At 36.5% G+C, this 14,615-nt stretch overlaps 1 protein-coding gene across 1 annotated transcript in view; it reads left to right on the top strand.

Annotated features, from left to right (window-relative positions):
- SUGCT (succinyl-CoA:glutarate-CoA transferase) overlaps positions 1–14,615 on the top strand; it is a 336,652-nt gene that overhangs the window by 64,863 nt on the left and 257,174 nt on the right. The window contains exon 9 of the mRNA XM_050891832.1: positions 1,296–1,391. Coding sequence (XP_050747789.1) covers positions 1,296–1,391 — 96 coding nt within the window. The remainder of the gene's footprint in view (positions 1–1,295; positions 1,392–14,615) is intronic.

Below are 14,615 nucleotides of genomic sequence, written 5' to 3'. Positions count from 1 at the left end.
AATTCTTATTTGCTGTATATTTTCCTAGGTTTTCTGCTGGACTAAATGACTGTATCCACGAGTTACAGTTAAATATTTGCTTTAAATGTGAGTGTGACACATTCACGTTGCCTTTTCAGCATATATGGAGAAAGGAGAAGAAAATGAAATGGCATTCTTTTTCTAGAAATTCTGATATAATTCACATTGGAATGTGAATGGTGGACTCTGAATTAGATACTGCATGTTTTGATGTAGATTAGACTGATTAGTAGGCACAGAATAGTGTAAACACTTGGATCATCATAGCAAATTTCTTCCATCTAGGGGAGAAATATGAAGAAAATAATACTTTTGGAAAAAAATGGTTACATGGCCTATTGTTTAGGCAAGCAGTTGCACTTACTGGCACAACTAGTTAACAGTGTAAAACAAATATATTGTGTCTGGTGAATGAGTGATAACTTTGTGTGCTAACTGTAATGTTTTATTGCATTGCTTGGCTTCAGATATAGTCACGCACTGTATTCTCTTGAAGAAATAAGAATAAAGAATCTGCCACTAATTATAACAGAACCACTGATTTTCATGCATTACTGCATCATAAATGTTCACTTCCTTTTCCTAACATATATTTGTGCTTACAAAGTATATATTTATCCCCTCAAATGATGGTTACTAAATTAGCATGCCATATTTTTTACAAAATTAATCTTTTTCCAGTTTTGTCTGTCTGACTAATAACTTGATAAATCTCTCCTTATCTTCTAATGGCAGATGATTTATCAAAGCCTACCACTTAATTAATATTACAGAGCATGTGGGGAGCTGAAGAATTCAGAAGTATTTTCCATAGCTTGGACATGTAAAATGAGAAGCATAGGAGAAAACAGAAAGATAATCTTGTAACTGAGAAAACGCCTTTGTGATTTAAGCATGGGATTGAGGTTCAGGAAATGGTGAGCTCTATCCCACAAATCCGTCATCCTTCCCACTAGACTTTGGACAAGACACTGATTTTTTTCTTTGCTGCAGTTGACCATGCTAGATTTGTCTAGCATTACTAGTGTTATAGGGCATGTATTATTTTTTTAGTCTATTGAGTTGTACTTATACAAGCACTTCCATGATATAGATGTAGCCTGAATTTTTTCATATTAAAAAAAGTGTACATAGTATGTAATATATAAGGGATACTTATGTGACATAGATATTTTAACTTATGTATCTGAAGCACATATAAATAGATAGAAATCTCAGAAGTTGTCTATGAAGCTTCAGCTTTCCTGAATACTTTACTTTTTCTCCATTTCCAGGTTGCATGTCTCACTCATGTAGCAGCTAATTACCTTAATTGCAAAATTGAAGCAAAACGCTGGGGGACTGCTCATGGGAGTATTGTTCCGTATCAGGTAAGCAGAAGGCATTAGGTTTTTTGCTCTTGGAGTTCATGATCTTATGTATTATGAGTCTGAGAACTGACTTACTTTTCCCATGACCTGCTGTAGTCTGTAATGTGTCTGTGTCTAGGTAGGACAAGGTTCTGTTGTTCATTGTCATTTCTGCATTTTGCATATTTCTTCGTCAGCGGTAGATTAGTAACAGAACACTGAAATAGATCAAAGGTGTTTGCTGAAATTGGATGACTTTAAAGCTAGCATGATGACTTAATTGGTTTTCACCTGACAGAGAAACCTTTTTTTAAGGGTTACCTGACTTCCATACCAGTTATAAACTGAAATCTTTTGCCTCTGAATTTTGGTATTTTTATCTTGTGAGTCTACAAGAACAGTCTAAATGACCATGAAGATCTGGGAGTTCTACATATTTGTCATTTTCTATTGATTTTACTATAAATCACTGTGGCTCAGTGAGACAACAGGTTGGCAAAAGGAAGTAACCAGACCTCACATCTCCCCAGTGGAATTCATAGTCTGCTACATCTAATGAAGGGTTGAAATTCCTTAAAATAGTGTGACCTTCATCATATAAACAAGCACAGGAAAAAAAAAATTACTGCAAGTTTTATCTTACTTCTGGCTAGTATGGGAAAATCTTCCAGTAAACAAAGAAAATTCTGTTCTTTTCTAGCTGATCATTTTGTGTTCTTGATGGAAGTTGTGCTAACTTATGGAGACTTGGCCATATATTTAATTTAAAAAATCCATTCTTTGTTTCGTAATTTTTGGCACTTCTCATCAAATATTCATGTTTGCAACTAGCTAGGCAGAGCCTGGATTTCTTAATTTCTGGCTGGAGTCCTTTAAATCCTGAAAGGGACAGTTCCCAGCATTTGTCTGGGGGAATTGCACCTAAACACCACTCACTTTCTTTACCATCTCCTTTCTTTTTAGAGAAAGTGAGGGAAACTCGATCTATTGTCGTCTTCCCAGTGGTGAAGATGGTGGCGATCATAACATTATAAGATTTGCTGGTTGCGTCTAGAGAAACTCTGAAGCAAAAATCTTCCAAAAAGATTACACAGAACACTATCACTGGCTAGTGTCACAGCCAGGCCTCCTCAGGTCTAAAACCAGAATCAGTTGTTTTTGTAAGAGCTACATCTACGTGGTTTAGGAGACTTTTTCCAGTACATACCACTGCATAATCAGCTGTCTTGTTATGAATTAGCTAGAACAGATTGCAAATTATCTCAGACCGATGGGGAGATGTTGTGGCTCTTTCTGCAAGAATGGGTTTGGTCCTGCAGTGTTCTTGTCTCAGGTGTAGTGCAACACAGCTATGGCTGTGCTACTCTCTAGTTGGCACGGTGTAGCAGTATGGCCAAGTTTTCTAGAACCAGCTCTGCATGACCCAGTGTAACCAGGCATCCACTACACAAGTAGTTACATTCTGCTGTGTTTCTGTGTTGTGAGCTTTTGGTGCAACCCTTTTTGAACTTTGGTATGTTGAAAGTATAAAACAGATCTGAAGTGTCTGAAGTTTATATAAGCAGAACCAAAAACCTAACTAAACAAAACATTTTATCTTCACCATACTGCATTTGGTTGAATAACTGAAACTTGCATTCTTTTATGTCCTTTTACCTTTGTTTTTCCACAGTCAAAATGAAAAGCATACATTGAGTATCCTTTGTTTCTTTTTTCATAGATAGCTCTCTAGTATACAAAATTTCAGGAATTGTTTTAGCTATCTTCTGGTTTAATCTAGATTAGTCAATACGTAAATAACTTAAAAAAAAAAAATTCCTATCTAAACTACGGTTCCTGTGTTTCTGTACACTGTTTCTGTAGTAGGTATTAGAAATATTACCTCAATATTATAAACAATTTAAATCTGAATTTTCTTGTTCATAAACAAGTAATTAGGGTGGATTTGCTATGGGTGGAGTTGTGTGTGTGTGTGTGTGTGTGTGTTTATGGTTCATCTGTTAACATTCCACGAGCTAGCATGGTTATAATTCTGATTGTAACCATAAGTATATTATGCTTTCTAGAGTTCCTTTTTTGCTTTACTAACATAAGCTATACTTAGACTGCAAAGCTCTTCAGAAACTTGAATTAACTCTGCCTGTTGCTATTGTACTACTTTTGTAGTTGCTTCCATGGCTCATTTGTAATATAGTTTAGAACAGTACTCTGAAACCTGACTTTCATCCCTCATCCTAGTTATTGAATATACTGTCTTTTGCTTACTAAACTACTATGTGACTATCACAGTGCTAATTTTTACAAATAAATGTGGGGTTTTTTTTTTTCAAGGTATTTTGTGCAAGTGAACTATAATTTGTTCAAATAATAAAAATCACATTTCAGAAAATTGAATTTCTAGATATTTCAGAACAAGTATGTCATAGCGAACTGTTGTTTTTTTTCTTATGTCCTCAACTTTATTTTGTTTTCATTTGCTGTATTTTGCATTTTCACACAGGTAGTAAATTATAACTTTGAAGTGATATAGAGCCTGCAATCCTGCTAAAAAGTGTCAGACTATGTTAAATCATGGAAGATTGGGTAAACACGAGAGATCCTTTTATAGGTATTAAAAAGGCAAAATCTAAATAATTTACGTCATCTTTCTGTGTGATAGGAGTCTGATCAGAGTCACACTAGAGTACTGACCAAAATTTAATAAAAAATATTTCAAAAGCATCTTAAATATGTACATAAATAGTACTTTTTTTTGCTTACAATTGTTACAGTAAGTGTTCTAGTGCTCTGTTCAACACATTCAGTAGTGTATACTGAATGCTATTGTAGTTTTTATTTCATTGAGCTTCAATTGAATAATTTTGTTGAGAATATAAAGAAAGGCCTGTGTCATCCTGGATTCTGTAAAACAAGAAAACAAGGATATCATTTGCAGGACTTTTTTTGTCTTTCTGTCTGTCTGTCTTTCTTTCTGTCTTTCTTGACAAGTTTCTGTTTTTAGATTTCCTTACTAGATTCTTCAGAAGTGTCTTACTGTGGTATGACTAGATTAACTGCTGACTGCACAAACATTTTGTTGTTACTGTGATTATAAGGGACCACAGTTGGCGCTCTGCTTGGTAAGAAGTGCTGGAGTAGGGATTCTGTTTCCTTGCCATTTTAGTCAATGAAAAGGTATAGTAATCACCTGTGGGAATCTGTGTAGAAAGCTGCCTGTTAATGAGGAATGAATTCTAGTTATTCAAACCTGACAACATTGTATTGATACCTTTCTGGTGATCGTCCTTCAGTGAGTTGTCAAGCCTCTCTCCTGGGCAGAGCAGCTGTCTGGAAACCAAATCAGTAGGTGTGCCTTAGGCAGTTTTAGATACGTGCTCAGTGTATAATGTGAGATGTGGTTATAACTTCATTCATATATATCCTATCCTGTCACAGTGACAGCGCTTTAAAGAAGCTGATCTTGTATTCACATAAAATAGACAGCTTCTTACCTGTACACAGGAACTTTTCAGATGGAAATGAAATGCACTTTTAATTTAAAACCTGATACTTTTTTTTTCCTGAAGGAAATCATCCTGCACCTTTCTACTTTAAGCAATACCTGCAAGATATTTTTTTGTGTGTCTTATACTTTGAATTTGCAAAACAGATATGGATAATCACAATTATTGTTAAGGAATGATAGCTGATAATTGAGACTGTCTCACTTTTGATCTCTTGGGAAATGTCACAGACTATTTTGTGTCCATCATAAAACATTCTTGTATGTGTACTTACATATGTGTTTGAACTTATATATGTATTTACGCTCATTTAAACTGCGTGTACATTAAGATTGTTAGTCTGTCACTCGTCCGTGGTCACATGAGAAGAACTCTAATGAAACTAGGATCAGAACACAGGTGTACTGATGTTCAGTGTCATTTAGGGGACATATTTGTCTTTTATGTATGCTGTTCATTCGTTCCTCCATGTTCGTCTGTTGCTGGGGTGAGGGATCTAGTCTGTATTATTTACAGCAGCATGGTTAGCCTCCAAACATATTGCAGGGTTACCGAACATTACAGATTTGTATATCCATGTCAAATTGTAATTCTTAGGGCAGCGTAACAGAGCCCTGATGAGTAGATTGCTCTTCAAATTGTAGCTGGTTGGAAAGTGATAAAGGTAGGATCTGTGGGCTTGTAGAGGAGATATTGACTGCAACTGGATCACTGCTTTCCTCTAATCTGCTTATCAGATCCAGGGCAGAAGAAAAAACTTTGCTTTTCCTTTTCTGAAAATATGTTTCATAGTTGTTGTATAACTATACAGTGCAGCCACTCAAAAGCTGAAGCACGTTTAAACAGTCTGAAAGAGAACTCAGAAATCTGTGTTGCAGCAGTATCACTCAGTGACTCCTGACATAATCATCCTGCATATATAAATAGCTATTTGTATTGCCATTGTAGCTAGAAACCCTAATAAAACACCACAATCCCTTGTACAAGGTATGTACAAGCACGACAAATCAGCTCTTTCTGGTCAGTAATGGGTAATGAAACGCAAAGGAATTACTTTAAATGACTGAAATGAGTAAGGACTTTGGCAGTGTTCACAATCTTTTAAAGCTGTATTTTCTTAAGAATTTGAGAATCTGGTGATTTATGGTGAATAATGTTCACTACAGGAGAGATTAATGGCATGTCCACATGATGATATTAACTTTATGAAGACTGAAAAATGAATAAATAAAAAGAACAGGAAAATTCTTACCATTGTTTAAGTGATGTTCAAGTACTTGCTTTTACAATATGAAGCTTGTGACGGTTTTGGTTGGAAAACGTTGATTGTTATGGAAGGGTATGTCCACTAGATGTCATTCGTGTAATCTAGTTTTTGTTGCAGCATTTATTTGTAAGGAGCTATGTAGGATGGTAGATACAAATTACCAGCATTATTAGCTGCTTTTGTATATGCAGTGCTTTTGACTTTATATATTTGTGGCATGTTACAAAATAATATTCTGATTGTGTCTGTGATGGGTTTGACATACCATTTAGTCTAGAACTTCTGTCTTTCCTTTTTTTTGCCTACAATTACATTGTTGCATGAGTAGATCCGTTACATAAGAGCACCCAGGTGAGTTGTATGTAGTCTGTAACTGTTCTGCAAGGAGGGACATGAGTATAGAGGTAAGGACGTTATGTCCCAAAAGCAAGCAAAAGTATCTTTCGACTAATATAATTTCACCTAAAATATATTCTTTTCTAAGCTCTTTACACCTCAAAGGGCAGTTCTTTAGAAAAATGCATATCTAATTAGGAAAGACAGCTCAAATTTCATAAACTTACACAAGTGGATTTATATACTCACAGATCTTACTGTAGAACTGTGCTTACAGTACTTGATTTGTGTCACTTTATTAATATCTGAGACATTTCAAATAGAATCACTTTAATCAAGCTTAAATGAAATACTCTGTGTGTGGACAAATCAAAGGTGCATCTGACCGTTCAGTCGGGCGGGTTGGTAAGATCTGTACAGATACTAGCAAAGGGTGCTTGCACCCCCCACCTCCCTCCCCCTATCTTTGTAGTATGACGTGTGTTACTAATTGCTAGACAGCTTCTGGGAAGGCGTATCTATACTCTCATTGAAGAGCAACTGCTGCAACATTGGCCTGTGCTCTTTCCCACTTTCAACTTGGAGTAGCTACAGTGAAACTGGAAGCTGGAGATCACAGCTCCCTCCAACCTTCCTCTCCCCTTCCATATGGAATAAAGAGTTTCTCTGCCCTGTGTTGTCAGCCAGAGGGCAGGATGGGGAAGTGATAATCCTCTTGGAATGAGCACTTGCATGAAAAATGATAAATGCTACATTGCATGGGGATTAACACTTGCTTATGAACTTGCTTTTAATGGAGTGATGCTTCTCTTTCAGCAATGTGAAGGTTCACTGTACTTGTAGACCTGATTAAGAACCTTTACCACTGTTCTGCCAAAAGGGAACCATCTGCCGTCAGAAACATAACGGTGTTCGAAGCTGTTTCAGTCTTTTGCATATTGTCCTCAAGAATGTAAACCACTTACTTTCACATAGCATTTACTTCTCTAGAAAAATGCTTGTTTCCCACATCTCATTGCAACATTCTTCCTTCTCTCATCATGAGAATTGCATTTCTGCTCACATTTAATGCATCTGTTTGAGGTCTGAACTTTGTCACCATGAGACTCTGAAACATGACTATCCAGAGCTAGTCTAATGAATGGAGTTGCTATGTAAATCACATCTATTCTCATTTTTTTGATGGGAGAGCTTACGATATCCTGTGAGGATGTTCACAGAGTGGGTCAATCTGTTAGTGGAGTTTATGAAGCTTGTTTGGCATCTCTAGATGTGTTTGGTATTGAGCACTACTTCGTAAAGATTTATTGTAGAACCTGGTGACTGCTTTGCAGGATGACTCTTTCTTTTCACAGTGAGCTGACATGTCATGCAAATTTGGTCATTAAGTTAATTTCCAAGCACTGATGTATACTAATAGATTTGGCATGGGCTGTATAGTTTCCTCTAAAAATATTGCATTACTGCTACAATAAGCTTAGCTCCACTGGAATAACAACTGTGGTCCTCCAGTACACAGGCAGCTTCTGGGAATTTAATTGGAAGGGTAGCATTTTTGAGAGAGCTTCTGTTCTATTTTCAAAAGTGACATATGCACTTAAGAAGTCTCAGTCCCATTGCCTTACTAAAGCATTGAACTTTTAAATGCTAAATCTACTTATGAAAATGAGCTTTAAATTGCAGTGCTTTTTGATGTTGTTTCTCATGCCCTTTGCTACATTGAGATATAATGTTGCATGATGCTAAAACAGGTATTTTTACCAATACTCTCACTAATAAAACTAGATGGTAAAAAGACTGAGAAATTGTAATCTACGGCTTTGTTTATTATTAAACCCCTCTTATTACCAAAATAGTTTTGATTTTTTTGATTTGCTTACTTTTAAAGATAAGCAGGACTTTTGCTACAAGACTTGAATTCAATTGTATTGAGAGTGATAAGGGTGAAGGTGAGAGATAAATTTTTTAAAAGTAGTTCTCTGTTTTGACAAAACCATACTTCCTGAACATCATCTAAAACACACAATATTTGTTGACTGGAATTTACTCTTATAATACAAATTAAACTAGAGAAATTGATCTTATATCTGTATCCCCAAGGGGATCTCAACCAGTTTTATCTAGTCTACACCCTCACCTTTGTTCACTTATCTAGGATACTTTTGACAGATATTTGTCCCAATCTCTCTTCACCAGAAGTTTTGAAATACTTGCTACAGTCTTGCTTAGTTCTCCATGCCCGCTGAGAGGAGGAAAAGAAATAATTCCATTTTCAATAGGGAAGATAGAGTCTGGATTTAGGAAAAGGGTTTTGGCTATATAGTTAGTGATGCATTATGCCAGTTGATCACCATATTGTCTATAGCAAGTTTTTACATACATAAAATATACGTAGAGCTCATCTACAGTGTTCTCTTTCCTGGTTTGTATGAGGTCAGCTCATTCATGTTTTCCCCAAGGTTATATTTTTTTAAACCTCTTGTATTTTTTGTTTTTCTCTCTGACGTGATTTCCACTTTGTTTCCCTCTTCAAGTGGTGTGTCCAGATCTGGTGAGTGCCTTAGGTGAGTTCTTCATGTTTCTGAGTAACATGAAGAGCTTTCACATGCTGTTAAGACACCTGAGAATAGTTTGCTTTCTTTTTTTAACAGCATCCCATTGCTGTATCTCTGTCTTCTCAGGTATTCAGCTGCCAGGGTAGGAGAACAACACATAGCTCCACACCTAAACTTTGCTGATTAGTTACCAGCTACAACTTCAGTTTGATTTACCATTAAAAGGTTCTTGGGGTTCCTTTGTGTTCCATGATTTTTGCTTTGTTTCACCATGGATAGTTTTACAGAGTAATTTCACTGATGACTCCCAATCCAGTGAAACCTGCAGAGGTGAGGTCACTCAATGCTGGAGTGACCTCTGAATGTGAGGTAGCAGCAGCCAAAGCAATTGTTTGACTGTGATCTTTGTTTATGTCAGCTACAGCAAGTTTAGGGCACTCGAATTTTGAATGAGCATGTCTATGTGTGGGTTTAATAAGCTTTTCAAACTTTTGCACATTAGTTTTACATCATTGCTCATCTTTCTTTTCCTGGGTGTTTCTAGGTAGATGAAGTCTGAGATTCCAAAAAGTTGTCTTGTAAGGATATGTAAGACCCAAATTCTGTTTCGTATTTTGTATTTTATATTTTCTATATTTTATATTTCAGAAAGCTACCAAGGTAAAGAGTAGAAGTTAAATTATCTTAGTAGAAAGGCTATTCTTTGCTAGATAAAAATAAAAAACAGACACAAGGTTAACCTTTAATTTGCTGTCCAACTGATACGCACTCAGTTAATATTAGTTGTGATTCTGCATTGAAACAATCCATTGTCATGTGGAATGGCCATAATAAACAAATAGGAAGTTGATGTGACTTCAAGTAGAGAAGCATTAGCTGAATCTATGTAACATAGTTAAAAGCTAACATAAAGAGAAGGAATATAAGATCTTATAATTACCAATGTTAGTCTGTATGATAATGTGTCTTCTAAACAGAGACAATTTTTTCATCTTGTCAAATTTATTCTTGGCATATGTGGTTATGATAGTGGCTAGAGAGTTTTGACCATGAATAATAGTTGTGACAATGCAACAAAGCCTTTTGTAGTACACACAAGTTATTAACTTAGCTCATTGGGGCAGAGACTGCATTTTAATTTAGCTTGAGGCTTAGAACAATGGACCCCGAGTCTTATTTTAGTGTTTCCACAAAACCACGAATAATTTCTTCCTCTTTTGTGTACAAGCTTACAGTATTTTATTTTATTTGAGGGTTTTAAATATAAGAGTGAATGTTTTGAAGTAATTCTAGGATTTCACTTGATTTTTGTGATGTTACCCATTTTTACATACCCAGTTTACATTCACCGATTTGTCAAAGTTGGAGGATAAATGAGAAGTAAAAATGACCATCATGTGGCTGTCAGAATCATGAAAGAATCTGAGATTTGTTTAATACATACAGTGTTTACTGATGTATTTAATCCATGAACAAGGAGGAGGGCCTTGGGCAGGAACAGAGTTCCATGTATTAAGAATCTGATCAGGTAGCTCATTTAAGAGAATGTTATTAGTGATACCTCTTAGCTCTCATGCATAATTATGCTATCTTTTCACTGTTACCTTTTCAAACTCCTCAGAGGTTCTTAAGTAATTTTATTTCCTGCCATTTAACAGTTTTGAGTAATAACGATGAGGAGAAAACAGTTAAATAGTTTCTTTTCTCAAGTACCAGGTGCTGAAAGCAACTGAGAATATTGGTGGTTTTTATAGTGGTTTCCTGTGCATCTTGTGTGAGCTTCTTCAAACATTCATCGTATAAGCCTTTGTCAGATTTAAAAAGTTATAATATAAATGATTTGTGGTCAAGAGATTGGATTGAAACTCAGAAATGTAGCTCTACATTTGCTTGCAAAATAGCTATATTATTTCTGGTTTGGGTGCTTGTTGCAACCTCATTTAATGTGATGCTGCTTTTTGGGTGAGTGCTCCCAATCCATTTTTAATATAAGGTAGAGCGGTTTCTTGAAATCACCAGTTCCAGGTTGCAGCAAGTAACAGAGTGGTGGTTACTTCCAGAATTTCTACTGCTGTGTTTCCTATCATATTTCTATCTATGCTTTGAGATTTGACTCCTGCTGTTGTGGTTTGAGTAGGCCACTTTTGTGTGCTCCTCCTCCATCTGTAAAAGAGCTGACCTCTTCCTTCTACTTTTCTGCTGTCTGGTCTCTATTTAAATAGTAAGCTGTTCATAAGCTGTTCAAAAGAGATTATTCCTGTCTTTCAGGGTGTGACTGCACGGCATTGAACAGTGTAATGTAAAAGTATGTGAGCTAGTTTCAATGCTGCAAGCAGGGAACAATCACAGAAAAAGTCTTGGATGGGGCTATCCCTTCTCCATGTAAAATCATCTTTAACACTATTGCTCTCCACAGATATTTGCCTGACTTGTTCTGGGACTCCACAACCCCCCTGGCAGTTCATTTTAGGGCTTCACTGTTCATTATCTCCATGGCACACCAGACAAGAAGTGTTTAACTCACAGCTAGGAAGAGTCAGATCAGACATTGAGAAAAGCTTTCTAACAGAGAAGCCAGATTCCTTCTTCTTTTCAGTAGTCTTTTATGACCTTATGGACTGGTATGTCTCAGTCTTCTCTAGGCTAAATGTTCCTAGTTTGCTTAGCCTTTCCCCTGAGATCATGCTTTCCAGAACTTACTGCTATTCTCTGTGCTTTCTTTTTAGAACATGTCGTTTTTGTGGCGTCCAGAACCAAATGCAGTACATTACTCCAGCTGCAGTTTTATCATCTTGAAGTACAACAGAAAGATTATTTCATGAATCTTGTGGGTTCTGCTGATGTTCTGAAATGCCACTTTAATGTTACCCTGCTGTTGCAAAGGAGCCTTTGTTTAATTCATGTTCAGTTTGTGAAACATGTAAATTCTTGATCCTTTTCTCTTGTATATGAATTATGCATGTGAGTGAACTACTCATGCCTAATTCTAGAACCTCCCAGTTGAGTTTCCGTGTTGAATTTCATCCTTGTGCTTTCAGCCTTCATCTCCCAGTTAGTTGCAAACATTTTCAGTTCTATCCAGTCTGTCTAGTACTTGCAGTTCCTTCTAGTTTTGTGGCATCTTCAAGTTTGATGTACATCCTTTCTTCTCTCAGTATCTGGGTTATTAATGAGAATACTGAAATGATCCATGAACAGTTGATAGTATTCTTTCATGTTGACAAATAGTTCATAATTCCTTTGGGTGATATCCAATCAGTTGGTAACCTCGTTTCTCATATGGCCTTATTTAAGTTGGTAGTGACCTTCACTGTAGTCTGGTGAGCAAAGACAGACATCTAAGTCCACGTATTTGTACTTTGCAAGACAATATTGTCTGCTACCCATTCTCTGGTTGTTTTGGGGGGATGTATGTGTGTCCTTCTGGGAGGTAAGTTCTGACATATCATTTGCTTGATTTTATTTTTATTTTTTTTAATCCAGTCACTGTGTCTGCACATTTCTAAGCTCTAGTATCTCACTTCTGTCCCCAAGCTGCTAGTGTGCAGCTTCCTCAGACTCTTCTGCAAGGATTCTAAAAGAAATCTTAGCAGGTCATGACACTTGAAAACACCGTGTTTTCAGAAATACACTCTCAACACAGCTTTTTCGTAATCTAGCCCAAGTTTCACCTGCATATTGCCATGTTGGTGTGCTACTGTGCCTTTGCTAGTGAATTCATGGAGTATATGTTTGTGTAGTGCATAATAGAGTCAGTACGTATTATTTTAATGCAAATAATAAGCAATTAAAATAGTAACACAGTGCTCACTGTGAACACTAGGCAGATGGGCTGCTCTTGGAGATTGTAAATGTTCATAGGAATCAAGAGGGTCATGAGTTAGTTTCAGATGGCATTGATTACTGTGCTGAGCATCTTCAGAAGACTTAATCACTCAAATCCAATTTAATTCTTTAAAAGTAGAAGTTAAGTATGACTTCAAGGACATATAAGACCTGTTGATTAACTTCTGTGCTCGAGTTTATGAATTTCACCTGGAAAGAGAAGTTAAAACAATACCCTCTTGAGGAATGTGCCAGTTCCAGGGTTTATGTAAAATACTAATGATGAATTTAAGCAAGGAGACACTGGATAGACAGCATGTTTACTATGAAATAAAACTTCTTGGAAATGAGGTTCCGATATTTAAATGTTGACAAATGTACTGATTATCTCCTCGCCTAGCATTAAATTAGTATACCAGGTCCTGAAAATCATGAGTGGCATAATAATAATCATGAGACTCATAAAAAATTGATGTCTTCTGTGTCCATTTACCAGTCTTCTGATCCCCCCCCCCCTTTTTTTCCTATATTATGAGTTCCAAAAATTGCTTTGGTGGAAAAAGAAGGAAGACAGCTGACTCCTTCACATAATCACCCAAGTTAACTTGGCAGCATGCTAGGCTTTGTGTTTTTCTGCCCTCCATTTTAATAAAAACCTTCTCAGTTATTTGTTTTTTGCATCTTTGATTTCAGCTCCTTGAGGGAATCAAGACCCTGTTCTTGATTTAGTGATACTGTACTGTCTGGATGTAAACAGTATTTTTTTGGTAATGTATATCAGACTCACCAGACTCATCAGTAATGTATCAACTCATCAGGACTTGGAAAGGAAGGTGGCTTCTCCCTGAAGCTCCAAAAATCCTGAAAGAGAAAAATACTGATAGTTTTTTATTTTAGAGCATCTCGTGGCTTTTAAGCAAACCTTATGATTTTGGGGAGATCTGAGTGATTTTGAGTATGTGGCTTGGCATAACATAATCATTCACTGTACCATCTGCTGTAATTCCAGCAAGAGATGCTTCCCTTGACATCCCTACCCCAAAAACATTTCTGATAACCCTGCTTCCGAGCTCTGCAGTCATGCTTTCTAGTGGATAAGCAGGCTTTTAACATGTCCAAAAGGCTGTTAGAGACAAACCTCATATCCGCTATATTTAAAATGCTATTCAAATCCATTGTAGTTGTTGTTCTGATGCCGCACTCCAAGAATGTCTTAAAACATATATGTAAAAGAGTTGTAATGAGAATTAGAAATACCGCAGACTGAATGTCTCCGGAACCATTATGAAAGTGGCTGCAGTGGAACTGGCAACAGTTGGTGATTGAGTAATGGTATGATGGCAGTTTCAGCTCAGGCAGGGAAGATGCTGTGTTTGCCACATGTGAATTAATATAGTGCTGCTTTTTACTGTGGATGGATTAGCACTTTTTTTTTTTTAAGGAATATTTGAAGTAGAAAAGACTAGGGGAATAGATGAACCCATATTGCAGACAGCTGCTTTTTTGAGCTGATGAGCTAAAAATCTGCTATAGCTGGGAAGCATCAAATCTGAAATTCTAACACTGCCAATGCATGTGATAGGACTTTTAAAATACCAGGTAAGAGCTATGCCCTTCAGACAGGTAACCGGAAAAAGAATAAGAGGCAAGAAAATCTGCACGCCATTGGGACTAGGCTTTCCTTCTCAACAGCAATTTGTATTGGAACAATTTTTTTCAATGTAACTCTGTGTGCATACTTTATGAACATCAACCACCA

The sequence above is a fragment of the Gymnogyps californianus genome, chromosome 2, assembly GCF_018139145.2.
Source record: "Gymnogyps californianus isolate 813 chromosome 2, ASM1813914v2, whole genome shotgun sequence".
In the NCBI taxonomy this organism is placed as follows: domain Eukaryota; kingdom Metazoa; phylum Chordata; class Aves; order Accipitriformes; family Cathartidae; genus Gymnogyps; species Gymnogyps californianus.
Note: the sequence above shows the minus strand (reverse complement) of the source record. Positions and strands in the feature narration are given on the sequence as shown.